The sequence below is a fragment of the Dermacentor silvarum genome, chromosome 6 (genome assembly GCF_013339745.2).
Source record: "Dermacentor silvarum isolate Dsil-2018 chromosome 6, BIME_Dsil_1.4, whole genome shotgun sequence".
NCBI lineage: Eukaryota > Metazoa > Arthropoda > Arachnida > Ixodida > Ixodidae > Dermacentor > Dermacentor silvarum.
The window spans coordinates 147404528-147417577 of record NC_051159.1 but is presented as its reverse complement, the minus strand read 5'-3'; the positions used below and the strand labels follow the sequence as shown (position 1 = coordinate 147417577).

Here is a 13050-nt window from a genome sequence, read left to right as displayed (position 1 = left end):
TTACACAACCAGTGAGATAACATAGGCCTGTTGGCTGTTCATGATGGTCTATACTCCACTCCCTACATTGCAGGCAACACTACGAAGGCTTAGAGAGATTTCTCTCACTGTGCGCATCCGCGACCAAAAAGTAGTGCGCGATATATGAATAAAATATGAATTACACGTTAATGTAATTCGGTGTAAGATTAAGTCTTCTGCCTTTACGTTGGAAAATGTGACATAGCTAATACATGAGACGCGTCGAAAAGCGATAGCTATTTACCACCAAACGGGCTGAGTAACATGTTCCTGCGACAAGCAGCCACAGCGAATCTCATGCGCTCGCGACGTACGTCGCCTACTGTAGGCACATTTATGCACAATATATGATTTGACGTAAACTTGTGTCCAAAGGTTTAGTTAAAATATATGAAGTATTTATTTCTTATAAAGCGTTTCAATTCAAGAACTACGCTGCAAAATGCGCGTGAGACCTCTACGGCCAAACTATTTGCATAGCTTCCGCAGCGCCACCTGCCATGTATGAAATGAAGTATAGGCGAATATCCCACGCATGAAGAAAAACAAGCAGTGTTACTGCAGCAGGCCCGTATTCTCAATGTGTACATGTGTAGGATCACAGTTAAAATCACAGTCCAAGTCAGTTGGTTCACGCATCGGTCTACAGACACAGAAAAAAAAAAAAACGAAAACACTCGCAAGAAAGCAACAGTTGTAAGATGACGTGACTCACTGAGGCAATGATATGGAAGCATGCAGCAGCACCGGCAACGCGCAGAACTGTTGTCGACGCCGTCGGCGTTTTGCCCGCGTTCGCTCAAAATGCGTGCGGCGTTGGTGACTGTTGCCGGAGCCTGTGATATAAATAGGCACTTGGTGCCGCAGCTAAACGTCGCCTCCCTTCCCTCCCCCTTCCGCCCCTCCCCCACGGCGTCTCGCGCATCGGAAGAAGGCGCGTTTGCTCTACATATATGGTGATTGTAAAGGAGGAAAGAGACGCCTACTTCTGCAGCCCTTAAGGAAGCACGGCGCAGAACGCGCGTTTGTTCTCCGCCGTGCGTTCACTCCCCGTGAAAGAGCGCGTCCTTCGCGCCCTTTCACTCGCACATACAGCGTTCGGCAGCGCGCGGTCACGATTTCATCTCCATTGACGTCATACGGAACCTCACGGCGACGGCGACGGCGACGGCGACGGCGACGGCGACGCCGACGGCAGAAATCTGCTTTTGAGTGTCCATATAATTGCTATCGCAATAATAAACGTTCATGCTGTGCGAGCTCTACTGTGTAGACGCAGCACGTGTGGCACAAGGTGATGGCTGACAAAAGGCAGAGCTGCCGCTGGTGACATTGCGTGGGTTGTCTGGTGCAGATGGAGCCGGTGACTTTCCCGGGAGGGCACAAGACGCCATAATGAGACAACAAGGTTGACTGCGGAAGTGAGTACGCATGGTTGGTTGAATACTGGCGCACTTACTTTCAAGTGTGGCAATCTCGGTGCCCCTCCCCCCTCCTCTGTCGCGCAGGAACGCGTAGAGAGATGTCTTTCCGACTGTGATACAGCAGGCTTGCATCGAATGAAAGGACGTCCGAGAGAGAAACATTGAGCCGGGATTGTGCATGAAGGGCGTCTAATGGCGCCTTCGAGAAGACGAAATCTAGCGCTCTGGATTGTTCGGAAAGCGAGGTCGCTAAATCTCACCCAGCTCTAGTTGGAACGCTGCGCTGTTAGAAAGGTTCCTGTACACTCGAAGAGCCATAAATAGGCCCTTCACTCACCCGTAAACCGCCGGTGGAGCAGAGGAGGGGGAGGAATAAGAGGAGCACAATATCACAAATTTTACGTGGTGTTGGTACACATATTTAAGGATCTAAAGACAGAATTCTATTCGGTTTGGGTTTGCTCTAGTGCATATCGATGTAGGATTTCATGATAGTGTAGATAATTTTTTTTCACGCATTCAGGCCATCATTATCATTTTCATCCGGCAGCTTAAATTCACCACTGAGCAATGCACTAGAGCAGCGCAAATTACAGACAACGATGGTAAATTCACAACAATGGCAGCCACAGCTTTAAAGATCACAACCAAACGTTCTAACCCTGACAGTGAACAGAGTGTAGTGCTATGCTGGACTGGCGTCACGCAGTCACTGTGACATCTTCATTCTCTGGCACTTGCTTCGCCACATTATTTGGCTTTCCCTTTGGCGTTACAAGATTTGCAGTTGCCTCTTGGTCCTCCGATGTCTGTTGCGGGTCTCGCTGGGCTGCTGTAAAATGGGAGAAAAATTTACGGTTCATCAATATCATCGCGAAACAAATACTTCTAATACACAATTGAGCAATTCAGAAAAGTTGTTTACAGGGCCCTGAGATCATGTCTGACAAAAGCACCAGTTTGTCGGAATTCTTGAACATGAAACAGCCCCGCGCGACAGTTCGTCTCACAGTAGCAAAGGTCTGCCGGTACTGGTCCTTACAACTAACTTCGCTCACGCCTTTTACAAATAGATTTTCTTGAAACACGTACGATTAGTTTCTGTCGCGGCAATAACGGTACGCGAGGGGCACGTCCCACCGAATCTATATATATAGGATGTGATAATGAACTCAGAACGACGTCGACTTAATGATTCCACTGATATAGATAGCATGGAAAACGTGTGGGACAACTAATGATAGAAGACTATATTGTACTTCGCTTCCTAAAGTTCGATAGGCGTAGTAGCGTTACGTTGGTGAAATGAAGATAAGCTTCAAAGAAGTTAATCATTGAACAGAAAACTCACTTCACCACCAGTTCTACAGTACTCTCTATTTTTTTCTTGCTATGTAAACCATCCCCTCTGTTTATAAAAGGTCCTGTAAACTAAGTATACAGAGTAGATATGCAAATATAGTAGTTTTTTAAAGAGGGAGAAACTACATAGAATACTAGCGACAGCAGAGATTTCCGGTAGTTGGGGCTCTTTAGAGCTCGTCAAATCATGTAGGCCACTTGCCTTGAAGCTTCACAGTGCTACATTCCATATTTTCCGGGAGAACTCTGAAATCAAGGTCCCATAACGCATAGGTAAGAGCATATCTATACACAAGGCACCGTATAGCGTAATACGTGGAAAACCATGAACAAGCTATGAATGCATACTTAGTAAATTGCCTCCAATCGCATAAATTCGCCGCAGCTTTACAGTAAAGAGAAGCCGGTACGTGAGATGCATCAGAGACGTTTGTAGGTTTCGTAGACTTTCTAACGTTGAAGCGAATATCTCGTGCCCTGTATTTTTGCTTCATTACGTAATAGGTATCCTTAAGGGGGCAACTGTGAAGCCAGAAAATGCGCCAAATTTTGAGACTTGATGCGCCGATATTTGTAACTTGATTTATAATTTGTTGGTATTTCTTAATGCACAGTGAATGTTGCAGTGCAAGCAACGACTGCATTGGCAGAAGGACGTTGCAGAAGAAGCTCCCTGAGTATAAATACGGCTGCACATCGAATCGAAACGACCGTGCACATACATGCACGCACACGGCAATGTAGTTGGCCTACAAAAAGTGCTGAACTAAATATATAGAGTTTAGCTAACTAATCTGCCAGGTGATTTTGCTCACCTGTAGTAATAAATACGCTTCTTAAAGAAGAGCACCATGAACAATATTGTGAAGACAGCAATGGATGCCAAAGTCCAAACAATGGCGGCTCTGTAATTCGATGCTGCAGTTCCACCTTCACGAACAAATTGCGTGCCTGAAAAAAAGAAAGAAAATGTGGACACCCGTTCAAGCCCCAGTGCTCTAGTTACCTGCATTGCCTATTTTTTTCTTGCGTGTTGTTTCTCTACCTGAAGATATAAAGACACTATTGCGAGAATTTCCTCTATCCCTTGAAAAAGGTCGGTCCACCAACCGAAGCTGTTGGGTAAGTATACCTAAGATAACCGCGAACTTGTGCTTCTCATTTTACTAAATACGCTTCGCCCATCGAAAAATCCAGTCACACATCTCATCTTTCTATTCCCTCTTTCCCGTCCCCCAGAGTAGGGTAGACAACCAGACGCATTTCTGGTAACATCCCTGCCTTCTCTTTCTCTCCTCCTCCTTCTCTACAGCAATGGCTGCCAACTACTCCACTTCCAAGCGGTTGTCTCTGCGCTTTCCTCGCATTCCGATAAGTTGTGCTATAATCGGAGACTACACCATCAAGAAGTCCAAGAGAACGTCAATCCCGTTGAACCCGGAACTCCAGGTTTCGTGTGCTACAGCGGCGCAAGGTTGCGCGATGTTCCAGTTCTCCTTCAGCACGTGGCACCGACATTGCCGAAACTGGTGCTCCATGTGGGAACCATGGACATTGCGGATAATGGAGCGACGCAAGCCCTTGGAAGAGTTAAAACAACTAATCAAGAATATTCGCCAACAACGACAACAAGCAGAGATCTGCCTAAGCCTGCCACTGCCTCGAGCTCTAAACCGCCGCCGCCAAGGAGTGAACAAACGGTTCGTCCACTGGTTCAACAGAGAAGCGTCCGGATTCGTGAGCCAGGTGCGCCATTTCTGCCACCAGAGAGCTGGGCCGTGGGGTATTCTATCTAGACCACCGTCTTCCAAGAGATGCCGCCTTGGAGGGTCCTGGCCGCCGATGGTATTCATCCTAGCTTTGAAGGCGTGACGATGCTGGTGCTTCACTACAGATGTCTGCTGAACACCAGGACAAGCCGCTGGCATCCACGCCAGCAGACTCCACCGCCAGCCGGCATGGCGACCACCGCTGGTTCCGGCACTCCACAGCGTGCCTCGAATGCCAACTCGTCGCGCACGCCACCACCCCAGGCCCAGAAACCCACCACCCCTCCAGCACCACCTCAGATGGGCTACAACCTGCGCAGCCATGCGGACGTCACTCGGCGACCGACGCAGCCACGGCAGAACTGACAATTGCAGGGTTGAGGTACGGTCCGCTCCCCCAATTCACGATCCCGCACAATTCAGCAAATCAGGAAAACGATTGAGAAACGCTAAGACTAAGGGTAATAATAAGACTAAGGGTAATGAAAATCAGTGTACAGAAATAAAATATACTGAATTTTAGAAGCTAATTATTGAGGTTTGAAATCTGACAGGCGGTCCTAAAATATTTACATTACCCGCTGTTTGAGAGCCATGAAGTCACGAAGTGCGTAGCTCCGTCGACTGTTAAGTTGAACTGTTGACTGTTATGAAAACAGCATAACTCTTTGAAGACAGGAAGTTGGGATCAGTATGCTTGCCTTGGCACTGTTGAACCTCGAGTTCGCCCTGGACTGTTCTGTTTGTGACGTTACCACCGGCACAGCGAAGCGTATAGCGTCCGTTTCCTTCGTCAGTGCAGTAAAAGGAATACTCCGTGAGGTTGTGGATGTCTCGGAAATATCGGGCACATAGGTCAACAGGAACTGGACCTGCGGATTTCCAGCGTAAAACACTAAAGAACATGAGCTTAAATGTACGCGCTTACTTTGATTAAGTCAATGAAAATGTGCGCATCAAAAAAAAAAAAAGCGCGTAAAATAAGTAAGTCGGTTTATTTGTACGAGGTGAGCCATGAATACAAATTCCGCCTTTGAAGATCATTAACATAGCTAAAGAGTGCTAGAAAGTTCACGCTTTGATTGCAATGGTAATCTTGTTTCTGTGCTTATCATAATAAAGATAATACATACATTCAGATCTCAGCATTTGTAATTATCTTGTGAACAATATTTGTAAACATCTCGCCATGTCACGTTCTCTTCTCGAAAGTGAAACGTTCTTAAGACACATTGAGAATAGCGGCAAACGCAGAATATAAAACTGCTGAAGCCGTATGTTCTGCCATAATGAAAGTGGCGTGTGTAATTGCTTCTAATTAAATGTTTTCAGGGCATCACACACACGAGGCACAGCATTTCCAGAAAAATAAGCCGCAAAACTCTCGCGATTTTGCCGATGACGACATATGATGTGTTATAACCGTTATACGAATTTCCTTTCAAAATTTTCCGAAGTTCAATGCCCCGGAAAGTGAAGCGCCATCTTTTGAGCTTTTTAGCGCGACAAGTATAATGCCTGCGAATAATTTTACAGGCTTGATAGTGGTACATACACTGTTGAACTCACTGTAGTAAACTGTGGGGAGTTATTCAATTGGTCTGTGTTAAATTAGTTGCACAGCTTCGCCAGCTTCATGAGGTTTTCAAAATTGGTTTTAAAGATTTAGTTGGGCCGTCACAAATGAGGACAAGCGAAGAACCAGTTGCCGTGCAATCACAGGTATGATCTCACACGTCAAACCAGAGCGTTGCGATAGAAGGGACCACTGATTGTTACGACCTCAGCAGCCGATTCCATATTTATTTTGCCTTGTGGGTCAAACATAGTCACGAACACGTACCCTGGCATTCTCTGAATGACCGGTTGACGGACGCTTACTGTTTTGCCATCACCAATTAAGTATCTCCACATCCACTTGGAAATGGAATGTACCATTCTAGCACACGGCCGTAGCATAGTGTATTGTCACGCTAAATATTTTGATAATTTCGGAAGTCTTTGTTGCTGATTCCGTTCGCTTACAGAAACCGGATGAGCTCGCTTTTTGTTCTATGTGCAAATTCGTGACAAAGCGAAGAAGGCTGCGTTCGATTACCGATGTTAAGAAGGGCGCAGAGATTGTTTCTTTGCAATCTTTACAAATAGTTGAAAACAGGCATGTCATAACTTTATTATGAGACGTAAAGCATTTTTTAGTCATTAGAAGTAACATCATTGTCAAACCTGTTGTTGTGCATGCTGAGTGTGTAAGTGGGAGTGTTAATAGTCCCGGTGTATCGTCGACTGCTACACAACCCCTTGCTTTCGAAGTCACATACACAAAGCCCTGGTCTGTGTGTTCAAACCTCATGGTGCTTCCTGGCAACGCAGTTATCCGAAAAAGAAATGTGAAGATATACGATTTTGTGGATTTTAATTCGGCTTCACTTTTTTGCCGTTTCTCATGCTCTTTCGTAATTATTGGTCGCTGCCTTGCCAGCTCTTCAGTTCAACGAGATAGTGATGTCATTATGAGCTGAATAAGATGCTGTTAAAATTTGAGCATTCAAGAATGTTACACGAACAATCTGTTACCTGAAACGCTCCCTTTTACGATACGTAATGTAGGCGGGAAAATACATCCGGTGTTTCCATCTCTTATTTGGCAAAGGTGAATCCTTCGAAGCACTGCTGGATGCGGCTTTTCCAGGAACGTGAGCTCCATGGTCACCGTGGTCCTTGGTAGCAAACATGAAAAGAAAAACAGAAAATAAATCCACGTGGGTATTATTGAAAAGTATTTTGGTGTTTCGTCAAAGGGCAAGCTTGAAGGTTTTGGATATTGCCATCCTGCCTTTCGTACAGGCCTCAACGGGACATGCGTACAATAATGAGCGCGAACTTAAGACCACACCTGCGAACTCCCGAATTTTTCGTTAACTTTACGAATTTGGGCGCGTTGAACGATTTCACGAATTTTGCATCAAACATTAAAAAAATTATGTTCGCGATCATGTTTCGCCCGTCCGTCTCCGAAAATATTCTCAGAAATCTGATGGTGAAAGAACACCAGAGGGATACTTATTTTGAGCAGGTTTATTCAGAAAGGTTCCCATTGCAGGAAAATCGACAACATAAAAGTCGCTACGAAAGTCACTGTTGATAAATTACTTGTGTATGCCGCAAAGAGAGCATGCTCCGGGCAAAAAAAAAAGTAAATTCGTAATAACCTACCGCCTCCTCCAACCCGGTATCGTGTCTGCGGGATTTTTATGAAATTTGGAAATCGCAGTTTGGTAGGTATGCTTCAGAAGAGAGAGTCAGACCGACAAGTCACTGCCCTGTCTAAAGATTGTGCTTATTATTCAAGCAAGAATGAACCAACTCGCCCAGCAACACATTCTGTTAATGAATATGGCACAGCACCTGTAGTGCTGAAATTTCAACGCAAAAGAAAGCCGAGGAAACTCCTAGGGCACACATACGTTTATGCAACGTTTGTTAAGCATACTTCATGCCTTTCTTCTTCTTGCTTTCTCGCTCTCTTTGTAAACATATGTAATGAACATGGGGCTCTATGGGGCTCCGTCAGTAATTCGAGTAAAAGGTGCACCTCAGTGGAGTAGCACATTGTGATGCATTCAGTGGAACGCTCGTCATCCATAATTTTGTCAGGCCCCTGACTGATCGGCTGACTCAAACCATTTTAGTAGACGGTGAAGTGGTTTCCCACGCAAGCACTCGTAATCTTTCTTAAAATTTTGCTGACGCGTTGCTGCAAAGTTTATACGCCCTTGACCTGGGTTAACTTTTCTTCCATACCTGCCACTCTAAATGATTTAACTTTTCTGATTATGGAGACAGAAAGGCAACTTGATTCAGATGAACTAATAAAGCAATCAGTGGAAACGGAACAGCAGTGCAATCTTTTTTCACCTGCAACGCTAGCACCTAGGTTCATGAGCCAGAGAAATACTTGTTTACAACACGCTTCTTCATTCTGTTCTTGAGGACTATCACAACTGCTGCAATACTAGCTGTCACGTTTACATTGATGTATTGGCTCTGTCATAATCACATTATTTTGTATATGTGAGTGGGCTGCTCAGTGTGTCTCGCGATCTCTCACATGCTCAGGTGCCATATTTCAGCTACAACAATGAAACGCAGCATTGCACGCATATTTTTTATATACGAAACCGAAATGGTAATTATTGAATTCTACGCCACTAGTTTCAGCTAGCTCTGTAAGATAGCTGGTGCAGTGCCGCCAAGGTATCAAAAAGGGTAATATGGCAAAGTTTAGAAAGCAGTTTAAAGAAAAAGACATGAAACAAGCAATCACGAACCAGGTTATACGTTATTGCGATAGCAATTACATGAACAATTCAGGCGCATTTCCTCCGCCGTCGCCGTGATGTTCCGTATGCAGTCTAAGTGCGATGACATCAATATCATGGCCACACGCCGTATGCTGTGTTACGAGTGAAAGCATGAGAGGGTGAGCGGAGGGTGGTGGCTCAATCTCGTGTGCGCAAGGAAGGAAGGCGAGGAGGAAGCACGCCGTCTTCCATCGCCGGCAAGGCACCGGGGGGGGGGGGGGGGGGGTTACTCTTGCGGCGGCTGCGTATGGCACAGCTGGAGGCGGCCGCTCGGGCCTTATCTTGAAAGCGATCTGCGGTGGGTATAGAGTCTAGAGGCGCCACGGACCTGATAGCTCTGCGTGGGCGCTGTGTTCTCGCAGCTTAGTTCACGTTGAAGCGAGAGACAGCAAGAAAGACAATTCGCTTGCTGGTACTACCGCTCTTCCTGTCTCCAGCGTTTTGACAGCGAGTGTCCGCGGTCATGGAGTGAAATGTGCTCTTATTTGCCTGTGCGCGCGTGGCACTATGCTTGTTAATTAGTAAGTGAATGTTTACCACGACCGATAGAACTATTATCTTTACTTCGTATAGCTGTCTAACGTTTTTGATATCGCTATCGATGCTTCGCCTTTCGGGCGAAATTGCGACTTTTTATTGAGACAGCAATTATATGGACGCTCCAAGCGCATTTCTGCCGTCGCCGTCACCGTGAGGTTCCGCATAAAGTCCAACGGCGATAAAATCGTCGCCGCGCGCCGTACGCTGTGTGGGCGAGTGAAAGCGTACGAGGGTGAGCCGGCAATCGCGGCTCAGTGTAGCGCACGCGAGGGAGGAAGGCAGGCCGGAAGCGCGCAGGTCTTCGCTCGCGCGCGAGGCAAGGGGGCGAGGTGACGGAGAGAGAGAGGAGAGAGGGAGGGGGTGGGGGCTGCGTTCTGCTCCGTCGGCTGCTGCTCACCGTACCTTGAAAGTGATCTGCGATGTGGGCTAAGTGCGTGCCCGCGCGCGCCACATCTTCAAAGCGATCTCCGATGGGGACAAAGTGCATGCGCCGAGTGCCGGTAGCTTCGTATGTGCTGTGCTGTCGCCGTTTAGTTCGCGTTCAGACGAGAGACAGGGCGAAGGTTAATTTGCTCGCGGCTGCTGGCGCTCTTTCTCACTCCGGCGTTTTCGCAGCGAGTTTCCGCGGTCATCGACCGAGATGTGTTCATGCTTACCTGTGCGCGCGTGACGCCATGCTTGTCTATTTAGTTAGTAAGAGAATGTTTACAACTTTGCACGGCCAATTAAACTACTATCCTTGCTTCGTATAGCTCTCTACGAATTTGCTATTGCAATCGATTGTCATCGATCGATTGTTAACATCGCAAATATCTAGAAAATAAGGTTCATGGCACCTGCTGAACCTTCTTTTTTCTAGGCTACTGTGCACAGCCCTGTGATTCGCATAAAATTTCTCAATAAAGGGAAGCACCTTCATTTTCCTCTATAAGGATGTCCGCTGAATCCACAACAACCATAGCGTGAAACTTTTGGACGGACCCTATCTGCTATTTTATATGAATGAAGAAATGCTTGTTAACTTACCCGCATTTCAGCACTGCAGTTTTCGTTAGCGAATTTCCGTACAAGGTTTTCATCTGCCCAAAGGAAAAAAAATGTTCATGTGATTATGCAGGGCCGCCAACAAGCTTGAGGCAAATCCGCAATGCCTCTCGTTCTTTGGAAATTTCCCTAGTCAGCCGCCTTCGCTAATATTCACTGTACCGACTGGCAGGTGCCCCTGTTCTTAGGAAATACTTTAGCACAGCAACTTTATTGTAATTGCTAGTCCAGGGACAAAATACTCAAAATTTTGCTTTCGTATGATTTGTTTTACTTTGACGGGATGCATTATCTAATGATTTAATACCCATAATGATTTGATGGATCCGTTCTTACGACCACTATAGCGCGCGAGCTGCTTCGTAAATTGTACTTAGTCACAAAACACTTTAAGTGCAATCCTCTACATGCCATCACCGCATCGAATATATGAGAGATAGAGAGAGAAATGTGCTTTAATGTGATGCTGGAGATGTTAGCCGGCTATATATGGTTATCATGCTGATTGCTACGGCGTATGTCCAAAGCGCTCAAAGTAAAAAATTTTGCGCATATGGGAAAAGTAAACTCCTTGTCAGTAATTAAAGCGGCTGAAGAGAACTATTTGAACACTGATGACAATGTAAGCGTCTGATGTGTTTAGAAACTTAAAAGCACAAGGCATTTAAGATATTCACCGGCTGGTAACAGAACTTTTTTTAATGAATTTGCTGTTATAGCGAAACGCATGTCCTAAAGGCAAAACTCACAGCGTGGTGGACATTTGCCTCCCATGTGGCGTCGTTGCAATGTTCCAACGTATCATTGTGCTGGGAGTCTTCCGCGTGCACTTTGAAGCTAAAAGTGCGTTTGAATGCCATCTCTGAAAAAAAAGAACGATCTTCATTTATCGCGATTTCCATTACATCAGCTAAATTCTGCAGAAAAACATGTTTCCTTTACTGGAAAGAGCGGCGCTCAAAGTTCTTTGAAACCAATAAAAGTTCAATCGGGGACCGGAAAGCCCCGTCTTAACAAATACATGTAACGTTTGCGTCAGAGAAGTGGAGCCTGCCACCACCCCTACTGGAGTGATATGGATGGTGTGTGATGGAGTTACAGTTACAGAGACTACTCTGTACTCGTACTATGCGAAGCTTAGAATGCGCAGAGGTGTCCATACACTCAAATCACGGCAGTTTAGGTCACAGTGCTGGTACAAAAGTTTACGCCAACTTCTGTAATTGCTACAGTGCGGATTCAGTAGCGAATCAACACAAAATTCACTTTCTTTTTCTTTCATTTTCACCCTAAATTTTCACCTTAAATTTTCATGCAATTTGCTCGACATTGTCACAATTGAACTGTGAATGTCAATAAGCTCGGCGACGACTCAGTAATGCACAAGGCACAGATAATCTATAACATTGACAGTTATTTCTAAGGCCGAGTGTGTTACATCCCTTTTTTTGTCCTCGTCTGTAACGCACTACTAATCGTAGTTATAATACAGGTACTGCGATTGCTAATACAATTGTAATGGCGATGATCAGTTTGTAAAATAGCTCCAACGATATGTATCTCGACTTCACTCAAGAATTATCCGCAGAATATTTTATATGCAACAGCCAATGTACAATACACTGCGTGAATTACAGCTACACCCACCTGGTACGCAGTGACCGAAACTAGAATTCCATTGGAGTAGAGGAAGGCACGCGCACGTCTCCTTGCCACTCTGCACAATACACCGACTGAGCGGTGTGCTGCATTCACGGTTTTTTTCGGGTGCACATTTTTCTGAAATTCCAGACGCTCAGTTAGCAAATACCATTGATAGTAACAAATGATTCATAAGAAATATATTTCGCTGTTAAACACGGAGGGTCTTGAATTTATGCTTCAAGAGGCGCCATAAATAGGACACAGTACTCACATAGGCACAATACTACGCTATATTTACGTCAACTGTAATACTCCTACAGTGGTTCTAACAACTATAAGGCGGAACTACTCGCAACTTCGTCTGTTTGAAGAGAGACTTAGTCATGGGAACGGATAACAAGAAGCACATATGATGTTGGCGAATTGAATGAGCATACACTCAAATGCGCAGCGTTCTTTCATCGTAGAATGCGTTATTGAAAGCTTTTCTTTTTCGCGATCCGAAAATTGTCATCTCTGGACCAAATGTGTACTGCCCAAGGTAGCTAATAGTCCCGGCCCTATATAAAGGCGGGTGATCAGTTTTGTGTCGGTAAGCTAGTTGTAAAAAAGTTGCTCAAAGTTTTGTATTGTCATTTTCTCAGGCCGAATTCACAAACATTTTGATTAGTAAGAACTGTTCATGGTTGCTGGCTACGTCGCTAATCTTACGATCACTATCCCGATTAGACAGCACCTCTTGTAACGAAACGCTCAAGCGCGCGAAATGCTGTGGAATATAGATGAACTGTGTTATTAGCACCTTGCCTACTATTTACAAGTAGTTTCATTGTAAACAAAGTAATGCAACGAAATGTCGGCCAGAAAAGACACACACTACGC

The 13050-nt window shown here is 45.4% G+C and overlaps 1 protein-coding gene across 1 annotated transcript in view; it reads right to left on the bottom strand.

Moving 5' to 3' along the window:
* Window positions 1-1264: 1264 nt before the first annotated feature.
* LOC119456949 (neurogenic locus notch homolog protein 1-like) overlaps window positions 1265-13050 on the bottom strand; it is a 218918-nt gene continuing 207132 nt past the window's right edge. The window contains exons 36-42 of the mRNA XM_049669151.1: window positions 12172-12303; window positions 11274-11386; window positions 10507-10559; window positions 7154-7296; window positions 5278-5448; window positions 3623-3758; window positions 1265-2277 (exon numbers count right to left, since the gene is read on the bottom strand). Coding sequence (XP_049525108.1) covers window positions 2196-2277; window positions 3623-3758; window positions 5278-5448; window positions 7154-7296; window positions 10507-10559; window positions 11274-11386; window positions 12172-12303 — 830 coding nt within the window. The 3' untranslated portion in view covers window positions 1265-2195. The remainder of the gene's footprint in view (window positions 2278-3622; window positions 3759-5277; window positions 5449-7153; window positions 7297-10506; window positions 10560-11273; window positions 11387-12171; window positions 12304-13050) is intronic.